General features: G+C 43.2%; 1 protein-coding gene across 13 annotated transcripts in view; it reads right to left on the bottom strand.

Moving 5' to 3' along the window:
• Window positions 1-18,467, bottom strand: part of neo1a (neogenin 1a) — a 163,070-nt gene that overhangs the window by 9,924 nt on the left and 134,679 nt on the right. For 10 of the 13 annotated variants that reach the window (XM_087840664.1, XM_087840678.1, XM_087840694.1 and 7 more), the window contains exons 10-19: window positions 18,142-18,290; window positions 16,423-16,561; window positions 15,661-15,710; window positions 12,723-12,864; window positions 10,821-10,931; window positions 10,512-10,706; window positions 8,690-8,785; window positions 4,827-5,050; window positions 1,505-1,643; window positions 263-370 (exon numbers count right to left, since the gene is read on the bottom strand). In XM_087840664.1, the coding sequence (XP_087696790.1) occupies window positions 263-370; window positions 1,505-1,643; window positions 4,827-5,050; window positions 8,690-8,785; window positions 10,512-10,706; window positions 10,821-10,931; window positions 12,723-12,864; window positions 15,661-15,710; window positions 16,423-16,561; window positions 18,142-18,290 (1,353 nt within the window). The remainder of the gene's footprint in view (window positions 1-262; window positions 371-1,504; window positions 1,644-4,826; window positions 5,051-8,689; window positions 8,786-10,511; window positions 10,707-10,820; window positions 10,932-12,722; window positions 12,865-15,660; window positions 15,711-16,422; window positions 16,562-18,141; window positions 18,291-18,467) is intronic. The other 3 variants (XM_087840672.1, XM_087840689.1, XM_087840703.1) reach the window with 1 other exon arrangement.

The following is an 18,467-nucleotide window of genomic DNA, read 5'->3' as shown; positions in this document are numbered from 1 at the left end:
CTGATATTGTTTTTATTCTTAAGAGCCCCAACAGGAGAGGACGAGTGATGCATTTACATACTTTTCTGAAGGATATCTACTTTTACAGAAAAAATATCAGTCTGCAGCTGGGTGATCAGACAGTTCCCAGACATATTCACAATCTGCACATCAATTCTTCACCTAAATGTGAGTCCATTGCTGTGCAGAGATGCTACAAAACTGTCAAAATAATAAGTAGTGAGAAAACTGTGAGAAGGACAAGAGAGGCTTTGGGGCTCACCAGTGATTTTTCCATTGGCTTCAGAGGGAGGCTGCCAGTTGACAATTATGGTGCGTGGTTTGTTCTCTTTGCTCACCACAGTCACATCCTTCGGGGCGGAGCTGGGAGCTGTGACAGGGATAGAGACGAGACATTGTTCGAGCTGATGAGAAGGTTAAATAACACACATGCACATGTTCCTATTATTAACTTTCATTTCAGGATATAAATAAAATGTGGAAAGTTTTATGCTGATAGTATTCCCGCTGGACTAAAAAGCAACAGTTTTTATATACTATACTTGTGTGTGGGTGTGTTGATGATGCACACGCACACAATAGCATCCATTTCCTCAGCTGTGAGACAAACCCACGGGTGGGCTGAAATCAAAACGCTGTTCACCTTTCCTTTAGAAAACTCAAAAATATTTATGCAAGAGATTAAAAGAAATTGTTTTTTCTTTTAGTAATCTCAAAGCATGTTATTGTTTTTTAAAATATTATCTTTTTTTTTGGCATTTTGCCTTTATTTGATAGCGATAGTGGAGACAAACAGGAAAGCAGAGGGGGGGTAAGAGACACAGCAAAGGGCCCCAGATTGGATTCGAACCTGGGCCACTGGCCATATGGTTGCCTGCTCACCCACAGAGCTAAAGTCATACAGGTACTGAGAGTTTGCTTGTTGGTTGATTACCTGTTAGGTATGCAGCCAGCTTTTTAAAAAAAACCCAAAAAAACAAACAAACTCACACACACAAAGGGAGTTTATGGCTTTTCAAAGGAGGCTACCCCTCCTGAATGAAAGACCAGCCAAAAGTAGTCTAAGGGAGACTGACTGTATCCATGTATTTTTTTACTGCTCTTCAGGCTGAGACACCTGGTCCAGAGTTTAATATAAACTGTATTTCTATTAATATTATTACATTTTGGAAGAATGGTTAGTTGCTACCTACTCTCCTTAAATTATCACCTGCAATTAATTCTCAACTTTGCTGCAGTTTTCCTCAATTTCTCATCTAGTTACTGTTCACTGTTTTGGTTAATGGCAGTCTTTGGTTTTTACTGGACTACACTGTGGAGTCACAGCTTGCTTGATAATCTTCAGGCATTGCCCCTCCTCCTTCCTTGGTCGGCAAGAAGTACAATGTCACTCCTGAGCCAGCCAGGGGGCTCGTTACACCGTAGGTGTCGTGTTCGTGTCTTTGTACTCATGTATGTGTTGTGTGTGTTTATGTTTGTGTCTGCGTGTCTGCAGTGCTCCTACTGGTCTCAAAGGTGGTGCCCTGGGCTGTCATGCTCCATGTGCTGACACGGCGGCCTTTGGTCACCATGACTGAGAACTCGTACAGCGTGTTGGGCTTCAGATCTGGCACCGTGTAGCTCAGGTTGGTGGTGTTGACCATCTGGGGAAAAACGAGCAAAAGCGGGAAACAAGAAATCAGTTTGTGAGACAGCAGAGCCGCCGAACAACCCTGGAAACTGTTTTCTGGCAGAGAAAAGAATAGAGCTGTGCGATTTTTACTAACTGAATAACACCTGCAGATGTCTTGCTTTTCCAGACTAACAATCCAAACACTAAACACGTCAAGTTTCAATCTCAGAGAGAACAAAAACATTCACGACTGAGAAGCTGAAGCAAGGCGGCGTTTGAGAATCATTTAAATGCTCCTTCAAGTATAAAACCAGCTCCACAGATCAGTAAGACCTGTTTTAGTTCTAAAATAAATTACCGGTGTGAAGGATTCACATTCACGAGGCATCACGTGCACTAGCCAGTGTTTGGAACCACATCCTTTCCATCTTTTGATGGTTTCAATCATGTTTATACGAAATAGACTCAGTTTTCACTTTATTAGGTACGCCTAGCTAAAATGAGTAAGGTCTGATGAAACAGTCCTGCAATAATTTCCGTGTTTATAATGCTTGGGTTTTTTGTTGCAGCTGTTCTGAAGAGGTATTAATTCAACCTCACAGTTACAGCCAAAACAGGGCCTGTTTACATCATTGAGAGTAAATATGGTAGGTAAACAACAAAAGCAAAAAAAAAAAAACCTGTCAATTTAAAAATAAATGACCTTTTTAACCACCAAATAATATCTTGAACATTAAAACCTTCATGAAGTGGGGTTTTATTGCAAGACTTTTGCAATGGACTGAGTGCACAGTGCCACAAAGAGAGTGCATCATTTACAAAACATCTGTATACGTTATTAAGCGCTAGTGAACTATTTAGAATCTGAAGTTATGCAACATTTATCTCGAGCTCCACTGGGATGAACCAGCATGAGAAAAAAAGTAGTCGTAGCAGCACAGAGTCAGGTTCTCCAGTGTCCTGTCTATAATGTTGCGTGCTATGGCAGAAGCGCAGCTCTCCATTGGGGGCTGTCAAACAGAGGGCAGTAGGATAGGAAATGAAAACACCCTGTTCTTTAGAACCATGCAGCCTGTTAGAGAGCAGTCATCCCTTCAATAATGTACAAGCGTGTCTGTGGACTTGCACTAAGGGAGGGATTAAGGTGAAGGCTTTACTGCTGGTATACCTCTTGAGTACATCTATGTTTACATACACGATGCACTGTAAAGTTTCGGAGCTTCTCTAATAGACATTATAATATATTAGATTTTGGGGATGAGCCTCAGTGACACAAACCGTTTTAAGCATCCATTAATGGCAGCAAGCTGAGCAGTACTCCATATATCTGTACTGTTGTGGATTTACATTGTATTAATGAATCTGCTGTAACACGGCATCTCTCAAATTCGCCCTCCATTTCACTTTGAGTGACAACAAACCCTTCAGCAGTTCAACCTTGCAGTTCAATGGAAGCCTTAAACAAAAAACATTGGGTGCCAGCATCCGGTACGAGACCTGGATACTGAGTCTGCGTACGTTTGTGCATACACCTTTCAAGGTGGCGGTATGGAGAATGCACCGTCAGATCTACGCCCTCTTTTTCTAGTTCTCAGTTCGCCTCGTCCTTGTTGAATAATTTATCGGTAAACGCGGGTCTTTATCTGAGCTCTGCTCGGTCACAGGTTTGCACACATGCATGATACAAGGACCACACACACACACACACACACACACACACATGCACACACGCACATCCGCTGCGCTCTATTATTTGGAGATAAGTAATCATCATAATTGAGCTGCAGCTCAGGAATTGGAATCGGAATCTCAAACAGCCTGTTCAAGGCTCGGCTCACAGTCACTACAAATATTTTAACTCTTCAGAGAAAGTGCCTCTTGATTTGCATCTGTTGGACACTAATCCCAGTAAATAAATGTAAGATTCTCATGCGGTGTTCTTCACTGATGAAGAACTATTGTTAGGATCTTGTAACAAACCAAAACAATTTTTTTTAACACAGGGAAATCTGCTTGTTTAAATTCCTCAAATGAAGTTTAGTTTAGCTGAGCTGTTCAAGTACAATCACTCACTATCTTTGTATACATCTCTCGACATTGTTACTTCCTCATTTTCATTTCTCATGTTCATGACTATTTGTTTGGCCACTTACGTATGCAATCCTGCCAGTCCTTGAACTGCTTCAACTCATACAAAGGGTGCTGTTCAAATCGATTAATCCAATTCTGTGCCAGTGTCTGTTAGTTTCGGGATCTGCCTTAACCACCTGCTTGATTTAAATTTTACAGGAAATGCAGCATCATATGATCCAGTGTTTGCTTTCATCCTCGCTCTTTGCTGATCGCTCTTCTGAGTCATTAAGTTAAGCTATTGCTAACTCAAACTAATATCTCAATGAATCAGCTTTTTTAAAACTGAAAGGAGCGATGGAGCTGCACACGTCTGACTTCATGTGGACGTAACTGACCAACTTTTTATATTTTCATCCAGCGCAGAAAGGAATCAGATTGTAGCTGCTTGTGGAAAGATGGGGGAAAGCCAACTGCTGACAGGCTTCTTTATGAAAGGAACAGGAGTGTGTGACGCTGCACTGTAAACAAACGCACCAGCTGCTCTTCTGCTTGACAAAGTAGCTGCTAAAGGACTGTTTACTCCAGCCATTGATAACACAAAGACTTCTAGTCAGAATCCAGCTGTTTAAAAAAAAGCTAACTTTATGTAAGACACTAACGAGCAGGACGACCAATCATGTAAGAGCAAGTTCTGAGTTCTGATGATCATACAAGTGCAGAGCATCAGTTCCTCTTTATAGCCCTTCAAAGGTTGAATGAAAACAGATCATCACACTGGTACAAATGTGGGAATACTTAATTATATATGCCCTCATATGACATTACTTTTTATTTTCAGCGCATCAATACTTCTCTCTGGAAAGTGTGGGCCCTGAAGGGATGCACAGAAATAAACTGAAACTGTACTATATTGCTGCATCACTAATGTTTGGACACAGCGATCTGATTTGACTTGTTCTCCGTGCTAACTGTGTTACTTATTTGAAAGCGTTGAACTGAACCTGAAACAGCTGAATGAGCTCCAAAGATAAAAGAAACAAAAACAATAAAAGTCTAACTAAACCTGCTTTGGTTAGAGAACTGATGTCGAATTGTAAATCTGATCAACTGAATGCAATCATGCGAAAGAAGAATCTCTTACCTTCACTTTAGTGTTGGCAGGGATGTTGGTCTTCCATCGCACTGTGTAGTAGCGGTTATCTGTAACCTTTTGGCTCTTGGGCAGCGAGTTGTCGGCCCAGGTCACCTTGATGGTGTCGTGGCTCAGCACCGACGCCTGAACGCCCACCGGCGGCATCATGGGGAGAGGGTCTGGTACTGGGGTGTATGGAGCATGTAAGAGGTCGTACAGGTCAACATCGGGGTCTACAGGGTCAGGACATCAGGCCATAAAACCCAACATGCATGCGCACAAAAAATTAAAATGGGCAAATTAAAACGGAATGTGAAGCGTGGTGGATCAGACAGTGGAGCCAAAACAGGACGTGGGGAGGGACGCAGAGGAAGAAATAAGGTTAATGCGTTAAAAATGCAGGACGATGGTGAGGGAGGAGGGGGAGGTGGATGGTTAAGTGCAACAGGGATGGGATTGGGAAGGGTGAAAAGAAGGAGAGAGAAGATTCTATTAGAAAAACAGACACTGACCTCTACAATAAGACCAATCTACAGAAGCTACAGTACAGTACAGTATGTGCTGCTCTATCAACTGTAGCACTACGGAAAGAGAGGAAGAGATACTCTATTCATTAAGAAAAGATTACAGCAAATGGAAAACCGGAGTGAAAGAAGACGCCCGTAATCCCGCTGCCAAAAGTTACATATTAATGTCAACCCAGTCATTTCAAAGAAAGAGTCAAAATGCATTTACAGATGTTTACATCATGGAGCTTTTACAACATTTTAAAGCAAAGTGGATGAACAGATGGGACACTGAGTGCCCAGGAATATCTTTCCAGAGAGCTGCCGAGAAGGCGCATTATGTTCTTGAAAACTGAAGAAGGAAAACTGAGGATTTAAGGAAGAAGCCTGGAGGCACAGAAGAGGGGAGAGACACTAACAAATGGTCCTGTGGTTGAGGGCTTGTGTCATATTGCTGCTTTTGTTGTGCGGCTCAAAGGTGGAAAGCTTGCTGCGAGAGGGCAAGGTTGATTGCTCCTTACTTCCAGTTGCAGTCCCTCTTTGAATCAATGCTAGATAATGACGTGTATACTTTTAAAAAAATATACAACTGAAAATATATGCGACCAACATCTTTGATTCAGACAGTCAGCTTTGTGTTTAGCGCCTTTACTTAATATGGGTCATTTTACACTAGGATATACACTCACCAGCCACTTCAATAGGTACACCTGCTCAACTGCTTGCTAATGCAAATATCTAAACAGTCAATCACATGGCACATGCCCCCCCCAAAAAAAAAACAAAAAACAAAAAAAACCTGATGCTCGTCCTGAGTATTTCAGAAACTGCTGAGTTTACAGAGATCAGAGGAGAGTGAGCCGATTGTCCTGAGCTGATAGAAAGGCAGCAGTAACAGTACTCCTAGCACTGATTACAACCAGGGTGTGTAGAAGAGCATTTCTGAACACACAACGTATTGAAGCAGATGGGCTACAGCGGTGAGGACCACACACTTCTCCCACTAAGAACAGTAAACTGAGGCCATGGTTCTCACAGCCTCACCAAATTTGGACTGTAGGACACTGGAAAAAACGTTATGAGGTTTATGAGCCTCGGCAGCTGATGCGACATTCAGACGGATGGGTCAGAATTTGTCATAAAGGTGGGGGAACAGCAGATTGGCAACTGTGTGATGCCATCATCTTAACAGCATACAGGACTATGGTCGTTCCAGCACCTTTCCAAATGCGTGTCAACAAGAATTAGAGCAGTTTTGAAGGGAAAGAGGGTCTAACCATTACAAGTGTGATGTACCAAATGAGTGTCCGGTGAGTGTATGTGTGGTACATTTTGGAGAAATGCATAGATAATTCAGTAAAAAAACACAAATACTTGAATACTAACAATATCATAATACTACTGTCTCTCCAGTTTGCACAATTCTCAGCAGAACTCAACCAACCAGAGGTAATTAAGTAAAAGCTTCCATAGTGTAATATTAATATCTTTTTAAATGTTGAGTGGGGTTCAAACTAAGGCTCCAACAGGCAGCTGCTGGCCATCATGCTGAACGATAAACACTTTAAGATGACCTTGTGGCCGGTGAATTCACTGCTCACAGCTCTGTCCTTGGTTTAGCTGTGACTGGAGAAAAAGCTCTGGTCCGTCACCCGTGATGACACTCCTCCTCAGCCCACTTGTTGGCCCTCTACTCTCTGCCTCGCTCCATTTGATGCCTCTGTACATAGCTGCCCTCATTATACGCCCAAGACTGAGTCACAGAGTTTGTGTGTGCGTGATGAAGCGCCAAGCATTCATGCGGCTGTGGAGAGGCACTGAGGTTTTGGAGTGGCATGCAAGCTACATTTCTTTACCCAGGCTGGAAGAATAGAGCGTTCAATATTGTGAAGGAGTAAAGGCTGACTTGCCCTTGTGGAAAAAAAAATCTATTTGAAATAGAGGTGAAATATTTCATTTCCTGCTTTTCAGTTAAGCGTCGTATTATAAAGTATTCAGCCTAGCACTTTCTCAACCAAAGTTCACCAAGTTTCCCTCAGTTTTTTTCAAAAGTAAAAGTACTATGTAGGTCAGCTTGTCTTTTTAATCCCGACTTGAACAAACTGGCAGGAAGGGAACGCGCCCCCGAGGATTCAGCAGCAGACGATGGTGGTGGGCTTTGGTTCTGCTTTGAGAGGAAACGTTTGGATCTGACGAAGGGTTGCCAAAGCCACCACAGGGGGTCTGCGTGTGCGCAGCTCTGTATGTGAGTGTGTATGTGAGAGGATGTGAGGAAGCGTCATAGAGAGAAGGGTACAGCATGACAGCGTGCGAGTGTGTGCGCGCACTCCGGCTGCCACCCCCCCTCGACGCATGTTGACGTGATTCATGTCATCCAGCATCCCACCCCTCCTCAATTGGTTGGTGCAATAGTGCTGCAGCAGAGACAAACTGGAGTGATCAAGGCTGAGCGGGGAGGTGGGAGGCTGGATGGGAAAAGGAGGCGGGTGCAGCCCACATTCTGGGACACCCCAGGGTGCATGGGCTGGCTGTCTTCTGACACTGTCACATAATCTGTGTGAACTCCACGAACATGCAGTCTAACTGGCAGTGCCTCACGCTTTAAGATCATTTGTCAAGCACCCTGGATTGGGACTTAAGTCCTACTTTTAATTGTGTGGCTGGCAGCCTAACAGGACTGTCCATATTCTGCGGCTGTTTTTAGTCTGCAGCACAGAGAAAACTGCGTCTCAGAGTTCGACTGATGCTGGATCTTTCAGGTCAGTGCTGATGTCTGCCAAAATCCCATTACGCTAACATTGCATAATGAACATTTGTGATGAGGCTCTTTTGAAGTCGGTTATGAAAGACTTCATACAAACTTGTCGCTGCATAAAATATTCTTCTTTTGCTTGATGAAGGTTTTTTTCCTTCTTTACTTCTTCTGCCGTTCATCCTGGTTAAAATATCCATCATCACTCTCACATCAGGACTGATAGTCTGGGATAAAAAAATTAAGGGGTTTGCTCACTTGATTAAAAAGAGACTCAAGTATTCTGGGGGCCATGATGAAGAGAGTTAATTAGAGCAGTGAGACTCCCCGATGACCCATTATCTGTCTGGTAATTTGAAGTCGAGACACATTTTTTCTGATAATGACGGCGGATTAGAGAGAGCGAATAAGTGCAACTCAGAATTTTTTTTTTTTTTACAGCCACACAGTGCAAGGAGCACCGCTCACATTACATGTGATCTGAAGAACAACAAGATGAAGAGACTAAATGTGACCACTTCAAATGTTGCCTCTGAGCGCTTCAAGGTGTAAGAAATCCACTATCGCTTCAAATAAGAAAAGCCATTCGACACGTGGATGTGTCTGGTTCCTACCTGACTGTGCTCTGGTGACGGCGCTCTCGTACACGGGAATGCCTTCACCCACGTTATTGAAGGCTTTTAGTGTGATCACGTAGTGGGAGCTGGGGTCTGTGAGAGAAAGAGAAGGATGGGGGGAATAAATTGATGCAGCCATCTCATCAACCAAAACTCTTGAGACGCTCAGCTTGAGAATGCAATATTAGCAGAGCGAGTATTTGAATACAGTCAGTCCTATTACAGCCATTATAATAGAGACATCAATTATGCACATATACAGTACTGTGTAAAAGTCTTGAGCCAACCCTCATCTCTTTACATTTTTCTTCTTCTATCAGATGGACCAGCTGAAAGGCCAGGTGTATGTTTGGTGGGTCTTTGGCGGATTTGATCTCTTAAAACATGATTCAGATGCAGTTCATCTGCTGAAGTCTAACGAGCTTGGAAAGAAAAGTGTCTGGACTTCAAGACATTTCACCTCGATGAGAGGTGAAAAGTCCAGACGCTTTTCTGTCCAAGCTCCTTAGACTACGATGACCTGGATGACTGAGAACCTTCGCAGACGTATTCAGCTGCTATAGGTGGATTTCTGAGCCTGCTGCTTCTTTTGACCCAACTAGTCCAGTTTTTTTCAAATGTTTTCTGATTTAGGGACACACTTCACACCAGCTAATATTCAGCTAATAGCCCTTTGGGAATCACATTGTTGGGTCAACAATACCATTTCAAGTATGTCAAACTGTGTTATCTTTGGCATTTTTCACAGATTCTACTAAAGAAATAGGAACAAATTCTGTGTTTTTATGACAGGCTGCTAAGTAGCAAAGTGCCTAAAGATACAATGTAAAATGTGTTCTTCACCAAGTCATCTGCTATGTGTAGACACAACGCTGATCCATTCCTTTAGTTAGGCGTCTTTTGTATGCTTGAATGATTCATAAGTCAGTGTTAAGTGGCTTAACAGACGAACTCTGAAAACGGTCAGGTTCAAGGGATTGGACTAAAAATGACTGAAAATAAATTGATGTCCAAATAAAAACTGTGAAAGGCCTTCAGAAAGCCTCATTGGAAGAAAAATATGAAGAAATGGTTGAAAAATTCCTCCCTGTGTCTCTTTTTTCTATCCATCTTCTAGGCCCCCTTACTACAGCATTTAGACAGTGATCAGCTGTGGCAGTAGAGTGTGATGATAGAGTGTGATGCGCATTATATACTTAGAAGAACATAAAAAATCAAATGTTTCTTGAACGGTGGTTCTATCAAAGCAGAGCTTCCTGAGGTTTAAAAGGAATTAACTTTAATTTCATCATGTAGGTTTTAGAGTCAAATACAGTTTGTGTGAGTTTCCCAAAGGCTGCATTGATCACATGCGGAGAAATGGCCCTCATGCAAAAGAAGAAGCAGAACATTTTAATGAGGTAAAACTGGTTTGATGACAGCGAGTGCTAAAACCACCAAATATTTTATTCAAATATCATGACCTTTAATTATTGTGTGCCCATTAGGCCAATCTGTATAATTAGCAGCTCAGGCGTGTGGTGGAGAGGATCTTATTAATTCTCTAAACACTCACTGTGGGGTACAGATGAATTAATTCAGTGTTTGTGCGTCTGCCTGTGTGTTTGCTTATAATACACAAACCATTAATTAAACTTAGCGTATAAAGTATCACATCAAATAGATCACATTAACATTTTGTCCGATAATGATTTGACACGTGGATCATTAGTATTTGATCCTTATGTGTAAGTATTTTGGGGACAAGAATGTGCACACATCTATACAAAAAGCTGAAAGAAACACATGTGAAGAACAAAAAGGGAGCGACTGTTCTTACCGAGGTTCTCGATAGTGAAGTAGCGCTGCTTGTAGTCCACCTTGATGGTCTGCGCGTGTGGACTGCCGATGCCGTAGCCAATGGCGTAACCGCGCACCATAATGTCCTGGTTCTCCGGCGGCGTCCAGCTCACCACGATGCTGTTGACCAGCGGCCGGACGTGCAGCGAGCTAGGCTGGTCCGGAACACGGGACTCTGATGGGGGAGAAGCAGGAAAAACTTCCGATGAGGAGGAAAAATAAATGCTAAAATAAATAATTGCTCAAAACCAAGTGACAGCTTCCGGTTTAGTAAAACAGCTGACGTTACCATCCAAGTCGCTCTCAAACGTCTCTGCCGTCATCCACTCGGTGGCCGGTCCCGTGCCATTTACCGTCATGGCTGACACTCGGAAGGAGTACTCTGTTCCATGCTCGAGACCTGGACGGGCAACACCAACACATCAGCCTGAGATTCAAAGCTGGAGTATTTAAATACAGCTTTGGCCAAAATGACCCCCCAAGTCAACTCCTCCATTAAAACTTCTCTCAGTCCTGGTTTTACTACTGGTGCGCTCTGATTTCGATATTTTGAAAACACAAATATTTTAAAGCAGATACCTGATACGTCTCTCCACGGCTTAAGGAGAAAATCCATAACTCGCCAAATCTATATTAAAGTTGATTACATTTTATTTTCACATCAGATGAGTACGATTCGATGGGATTTAAAGAAAAACACAACACTAGCCTTTAAAACAAGTTTAAAAGAGAGTGTCTGATAAAAAAAAAAAAAAAAAAAGTAGCACAAAACAAGAGCAGAAGTTTAAAAAAAATGGTAGTCTGGATTAATTCATATTTTAAAGCTATATCTCCCTTAGAGTGAGCTGCAACACCGCTGGGTGCCAGCTTTGGTATTCAGAGAAGAGGGGAACGCCTGCTGACAAATGATGTGTTGCTGTATTAATTTGCTGCAAAATTTTTCATCATCGCCGTATTGTCCCATTTGCACGCTACATGCTAATCCTGTACTCTCTTCGCTCTGTACCCACTATTCTGGGCCGCCCTTGGGGGTAGCTTCTGAAGACTGCCTAACCATCCGTGCCTCCGAGGCTACAACATCTTCTTCTAAACGCTTCTGAACCAACAAACACCCCTGTGTCCCCCCCCACAGAATGTTCTACAAAAAATCAACTTTTAAGTGTATATTCTCTTTGATGCAGCACACAGCGTGAAGCCGGGCCACTTGAAAGTTGCTGAGACGACATCTAATATTAATCACCGCTGCCGTGCCTCTCTGGTGATATTGTGCATATTTTGCTGATAGCGGTGGGTAATGTTAGGGTACAATAGGACATGTAACTCAATTGCAATGGGTTTAGAAACTGATGTGTGGATGTTGAGTAAATAAACAGACCCGCAGTTAGTCTGACTAATCCCATGAATCATCCGATACGCATCTTCAGGCTCAAGATAAGAGATTTATAAAATAAAAAATAAAAAAAATCCTGCACCCCATCAGATACAGCTCACACTTTCCAAGACGCAGCAGATAAAGATACTAAAATATAGAGATGACATGGAGTCTGATAGCATAAAAGTTTGAGCTTAGGGCTCAGTGAAAACGTCAAAAAGGGGAGTTCTTTGTGGATCCATCATTTTAAAATCTGATTCGATGTGTAAATTTATGCATCTGCATCACTTTTGGGCTTTTAGACGAGGGCACAAAACCATCACAGTGATGTCATTGTTTTTGTGTACAGCTCTAAAAACACCCTGCAGACATGCACAGTGATGCATGTGTCCATAACTGTACAGCAAAGTCTTTTGCTCACAGCACTGCCTGTTAAGAAAACTGTTCATGTCTCCTCTCCATCTTTGCACTTTTTATCTGGTGATGGGATGACTGCAGGGCGTGTATAGCTTTAAATGATCTGTCTTTCAAACCCAGTTCTGAACCTGCGTATCCAGGGTGGTTTGGAGACTTTGTTTTCAAACTGGGTTAAAAGGCCAAGCACATACAAGAAACATTTTACTAGCAGATGTGAACTATGGTGGCTCTCTTCCCACACCTGAACACCCACTGAATGTAACTGGAGGTAAAGTTTATAGCTAAACTCTTCCTGTACACATGGTAATAAATGCAATACATTCATAAGCACTTCCACTGGTCTGACGGAAGAGGACGGATTTATTCAAAAAGTCATTAGTCACAATTTTTTTTATTCATTACCATCCATTAGCTTGTAAAGCTGGGTGCCTTCAGTGGTTTCAGATTCGCTCCTGCGGGATCCTTTCCGGTATCGTATCTTGTAGCCGGTGATCTTCCCGTTCTGGCCACTCAGGGGCGGAGGCTGCCACCGAAGCATGATGCTCTGAGACGGGGAAAAGTGTAAATGAAACAGAATGCTGTAAAGGTGACCTCACAGTTTAGCAGGCGGCATCGCACCTTCCCACGCACCTTGGCGTGGACCTTTGTGTTAACAGTGTCACCGCAGTCCAAACAAGAGGGAGACCCACATCGAGCAAACACCCCGTGAGCGCGAGAGACGCAGCGCAAACAGATGCATTAGGAAGAGATGACTATGACTATTTGGGGCGATCGTGGCTCAAAGAGTTCCCGGTTCGTCTTGTAACCGGAAGGTTGCCGGTTCGAGCCCCGGCTCGGACAGTCTCGGTCGTTGTGTCCTTGGGCAAGACACTTCACCTACCGCCTACTGGTGATGGCCAGAGGGGCCGATGGCGCGATATGGCAGCCTCACTTCTGTCAGTCTGCCCCAGGGCAGCTGTGGCTACAACTGTAGTTTGCCTCCACCAGTGTGTGAATGTGAGAGTGAATGAATAGTGGAATTGTACAGCGCTTTGAGGGCCCCGAAAAGCGCTATATGAAATGCAATCCATTATTATTATTATTATTATTACGAATAATAAAAGTTGCGATGATAAGCGAGGTGTGTGGTCAGGTTAAGCCTGCAGAGACACCGAGGCAGAGAGATGAAGGCAAGACGCTCTGCTGGCGGGCCCACGCTGCACTCTTTTGGGATGTGCGCCGCTGAGTTTTTGTGTGCCCATGTGTGTTTAAAGAGATAGGTGGGGGGTGGCTCAGCGTGGGAGAAGAGTTAATTAACGCTTCCCCACTGTCACACTGATGCACAAAAGCCCGAGTACACGCACAGGGCACGCGTGCGCTCCTCCCCAGCAGAGTCGAGGGAATTGCACAAATTAAATTTGTGTGAAGTGTGTTCAATTATTTCCATTTTTCTTATTACACTATCGGCCCCGGCTCGTCATGTCTGTTGCGTTTCTACCTTCCTGGCGCTAATCACAAAAAACAGTTTAATTGACTTTTGTAAACTCACAGGGGAAGGTGAAGAGGCAGATGCCAAAAGCAAAAAAATACAACAACAACAAAAAACCCAGAGAAGTAAGATCAGAAAACACGATGATCAGGTTGTCTTGTAGGTGAAAGATGCACCTTTCTGCTTGACAGGACCCAAAGAGGAGACCACACATGAAATGAATGTTAATTAGCTCCTTTCCACTTGCGTTTGGTTGGGTGTACTGAACTAATTGCATAAATGGTTTGTATCTAAATAATTGCACTGTAATTATTCTTTTAATGGCTTGTTTACGCTCAAAGTGAAAGACGACGACAACAAAAAGAGAAAATGAGATGAATTACTAAATGACACTTAAAGGGAAAAAAAAAAAATCTGTCAGATGTTTGTTTCGCAGCTTTAAACCGCTTGGTCTGGGCCAAAGTGAGGAGGGACAGCTGGCCTCACGCACACTATCCTCTCAGAAAACTATTCATGTCCCTTCCACAGACTGAGCCTGCTTCATTTTACTCTTAAAATTAGCATGAGAGCATTTTCTCTACAAATCTCAGCAGAGGATCCCTCAGCATGGGTGGCTAGCTCTAACTCAGGCTGGGAGTGTGTGATAGGATTGTCTGTCAGTGTTTTCCCTCACTTGTGCTAAGCATCGACCAGCAAAGGGCCAAAAGTGCTGGTTGCCGTTTTTGTAGTGAGTGCACACACCCCGAGGTTTTCCCTATCTCTTCTTTTTTTTCCTTTTTGCAATTGCTGTCTCACATGTCACGAGTGAGAAACATCTTTTGTAAAAATTAATCCCTCACTCGGGTGGGAAAGTACAATAAACAGGCCTACAGCTCTCTGTTTGAAGATCAAATGGCTGAGATGCTGGGCAGCCGAGGCCCGTTTCCTGTTTTAATCAGGGGCGTGTTGTGCAGCCAGCAGCCACCTCAGCAGCCTTATCAAATAAAGCGCTTCACGCGAGAACTGCGGCATGTTTCGGCTGAAATAAACAGGATTTAACAATCAAACTTAAAAAGACTGAGAGGATGCCAGGACTTGTTGGCTGAGCTGTGGGGGAAAAAAAGAAATTGATCCAGTTATCTCTGCTCCAAAGAGAAAATTGAATCCAGATAAAATGAGATCTCACTTTTAAACAAGTAAATCTTTTTATCACGTTGCCTATAAGCCTGCTAACAAAAAAAAAAGGTGAGTGAGAAAGTGAGATCTCTGTTACCGAGGGTGAATTGGAAACTTGTAAGTCATCACACTTCTAACCGTTTGCACTTAATGAACCGATATTGGTTGAAAAGTTAACTTTTCCAACTTACATTCATTATGAGTTGCGTTATGTCAGGTTTCAAGTAGATGTCTAACTTCATTCGACCTATAAATTCTACCTGAGTATCAGTTTTAGTTAGTCCGCATCTTCCTGTATCCTATCAGATTTGAGCTGTAGGCTCCCGTGCCAGTTTCTGTACAGATGGAGTGATACTGAGGATAAAACCTTCTGACAGGCGAGTCTCCTGCCGACGAGAAGATCGATGAGGGTTCACACGCCCTCTTAACCAGCTGGGGCTACAAGGATCTGACGCAGCTAATAACACAGCAACAACGGTGCACTGGCCTGCGGGCTATGTATCTGTTCAACTGTTTGTGTGCGCGAGTGAGCGAACGAGCGGGCGGGTGAAGGCGGATTTGCTCAAGCAAACACATAAACACAATTGCTGTAAAACAAACAGTCTGCAGGCAGTTTAGGTGTACCTGTAGCTTAAGTCCTCAACAAGGCAACAGAGAAACCTAAACAAGTTAAAAGGTCCGTCGACGCGCCCTTCTGTCGAGACAAATAAACCTCACCTTTGAGTTCTGGACCTCGATGGTCAGGTTTTGAGGCGGGGCACTCGGTACTGTGGAAAAATGAAAACACCGACAATTTGTTAGTGTAAAACTAAAGAAAACATAGAAATCTACATTTTGGCAGAGCTCAAACAATCAAGTTATTAATTAACTGGACAGAACAACGTTGTAAAGAGAGCCCCATTAACTGAGAACCTCAAGTTTTGGACTGCTGAGAAGCCGGGGTTGTCTTCCTTCTTTCATCCGCTCCCTTTTCTGCCTTCAAGTCACCTTATTGTTAGCATCCTGTTTCACATCAACCCTCCTTTGTCCTCCTTTACTAAATCCACATTAGCTCCTTTAATACAGCAAGGAAACGGTGTGTGATGACACATTTACCTCACCAGATGTATTTTATAGTTTCAATACTCTTTATACCCCAACTTTTTAAATGCTTTTGTGGTGTCTGTAGCTCAGGAGGTAGAGCAGTGATGTTTGATTACTGGCTGCTCCAGTCTGCATGCCAAATATCCTCGGGCAATGTACTGAACCTTGAGTTGTTCCCAAAGAGTTTGAGTGTGAATGTGTGTGAATTTAAGGCAGAAAAGCACTTAAAAAAACCCCAAAACTGTTAAGTGAGACATGTTAAGCAAGAGCTTTGTGTGCTCAAGAAGAGCAGAAAAGCACTATATAGGAACATTTCCAGTTACCATCTCAGTATTGTTACAATAAAAGAGAAGTCAAATTAGTGTTGGTACATTTACACTTCATCAGTCCACTAACCGTCAGACAGGGTGCGAACGACAACGTCCTCAGTGGAGACGCCAGGACCGTGCCTGTTGTTGGCCACCACACGGAAACTGTACTCTGTGTTCTTCTTCAGCCCCGCCATGCTGTACGACTGGCCGTCTACGTCAATATCCTGAATGAGAAAAGGAGGGAAGGAGAGGAACTTGCTCAAAAAGCAAACACGCCTCTACTTTCACGGCTGCTCACCGACATCTCGATATTTACGAACAACGGGAAAAACAAAAACCGAATACGTGAAGCTTGTACGAAAAGGAAACGTTTATGATTACCTGCAGAAAAAGACAAAAACACTGATAGCACTCCAGTGTAGCGTTTTTATAGTATTTCACAGCCAACAGCACTCTGATAAACGCAGACATTTAGGACCGTTCCAGTAGCTTCACAATGTGACGCCAGCCTTCATTGTTTCATCACGCTAACATTTCTGTTTGTAATTCGGTGTGAAAATGTCGTCTTCCGCAGAGACGCAATTTGTGCCTTCTGTGATTTTGACTTGCTTTGCTTTACAAATTGGGCACGCTGACACATGCCCAATTACTTCAAGCCTATTTGCATGCAGCTCTTTGGTTGTGACATTTGGAGAAAAAATAGGCACTTGGAGGAAACTCTAATCTCGCTTCCAGAGCGGCCCATTCCTTGACCTCTGAACTTGGGTCAGCTGATTACCTCTGGCCACGTCACCCTTGAATTCGCACCATATGTTGTCCCCGACTTCCCTCTGCCCTTTCAATATTTAATATCCGTTCAGCACTGTGTCTCTCTCCCTAACTTCATCTCCCTTCAGTCCGCTTCCTTCACCTCTACTACCACTTCTTCATCTCTCCCCCTTTTTCACCTCATCTCTGGCTCTCTCCTCCAGGGAGCTGAGGCATCATTACTCAGTGCACCGGCTGACGTTTCATCCATTATCATATTAAAGGCTTTTTAATGCCTCACTGGCTTGCACACTGTTACTGCTGGGGTTGACTCAATATCTAAGCAGCTCGATTCCACTCTTGTGACAGAGTTAGTCCTGCAGAGAAGCACCAAGTGAATCATATCTGCTTTCTTTTAGCACAATGCCCTGCTGTTTCGGTGAGACGATGAATCATTAAGAACGCCGCCAAAAATCAGCACAAAGGGTCTTGGCAAATGATTAGGGATTCTTACCTCATCACAATTTGTATGAGAAACCAATCAGTCGTACGCATTTTATCTAATGGGCCCTGCGAAATCAGGCATCAGCTTCACACACTATGCCTCGCTCACAGGGTAAACTGTGAGCAGTGAGCACACACTGCATCTGTTTGAAGTCTGTGCTTATTTCAGGAGATTTAAGCAATTTATCACCGATAAAAGAAAAGCAAAACACAAAGACGACGTAGCAAAGCAAGTGCTGTGACATATGTTTCAGGACAATCTTGTTTAGAATTAAATAATAAAAAAAAAAAACAATTATGCAAATCTTCAATTTTACTTTAATTTTCGACTTATTTCTCCGATTAATGTGTTTTTAATTCATTGGTTTTTAAAATCTATTGTGAAGCACTTTGTAGCTTCATTTTAAAAGATGAGCTGCAATTTAAGGCAAAAGGTTTTGGACACCTGTTTATCTCTTCGCTACCTGCAAACCTTTGAATTCAAAATAAAATCAGTCTTCGATAGGCGCTTGAGCAGCGTGAGTTTGTCCCTGGAGTGTGGTTCACGCCCTACCTGCTCTTTGCCGACGCTCTTGTCCGTGTAGTACAACTTGTACGAGAGGATCTCTCCATTGCCAGTGAGGGGTTTGTCCCAGCTGAGAGAAACGGAGGTCGGCGTGTTGGACACCCCCTGCAGGTTAGGAGCCGGGCCGGGTACTTGGACTGGTGACGAAATATCACACGTGGACAGAAATTAGAAAAGCAGCAAGTGTGACCATTTTGTTCTCTTATCTTGAACCGTTCTTCATTTTTATTGTGTCTCATCTGGGAGAAAGAAACTAATTTAGCAATTCCTAGTTCTTACCACCTAACACATATTCTTGGCTACCTCACAGTCAC

This window comes from Neolamprologus brichardi, chromosome 1 (assembly GCF_056152115.1).
Source record: "Neolamprologus brichardi isolate AB-2024 chromosome 1, ASM5615211v1, whole genome shotgun sequence".
Taxonomy (NCBI): Eukaryota; Metazoa; Chordata; class Actinopteri; order Cichliformes; family Cichlidae; genus Neolamprologus; species Neolamprologus brichardi.
This window is presented reverse-complemented; position numbering and strand designations above follow the sequence as displayed.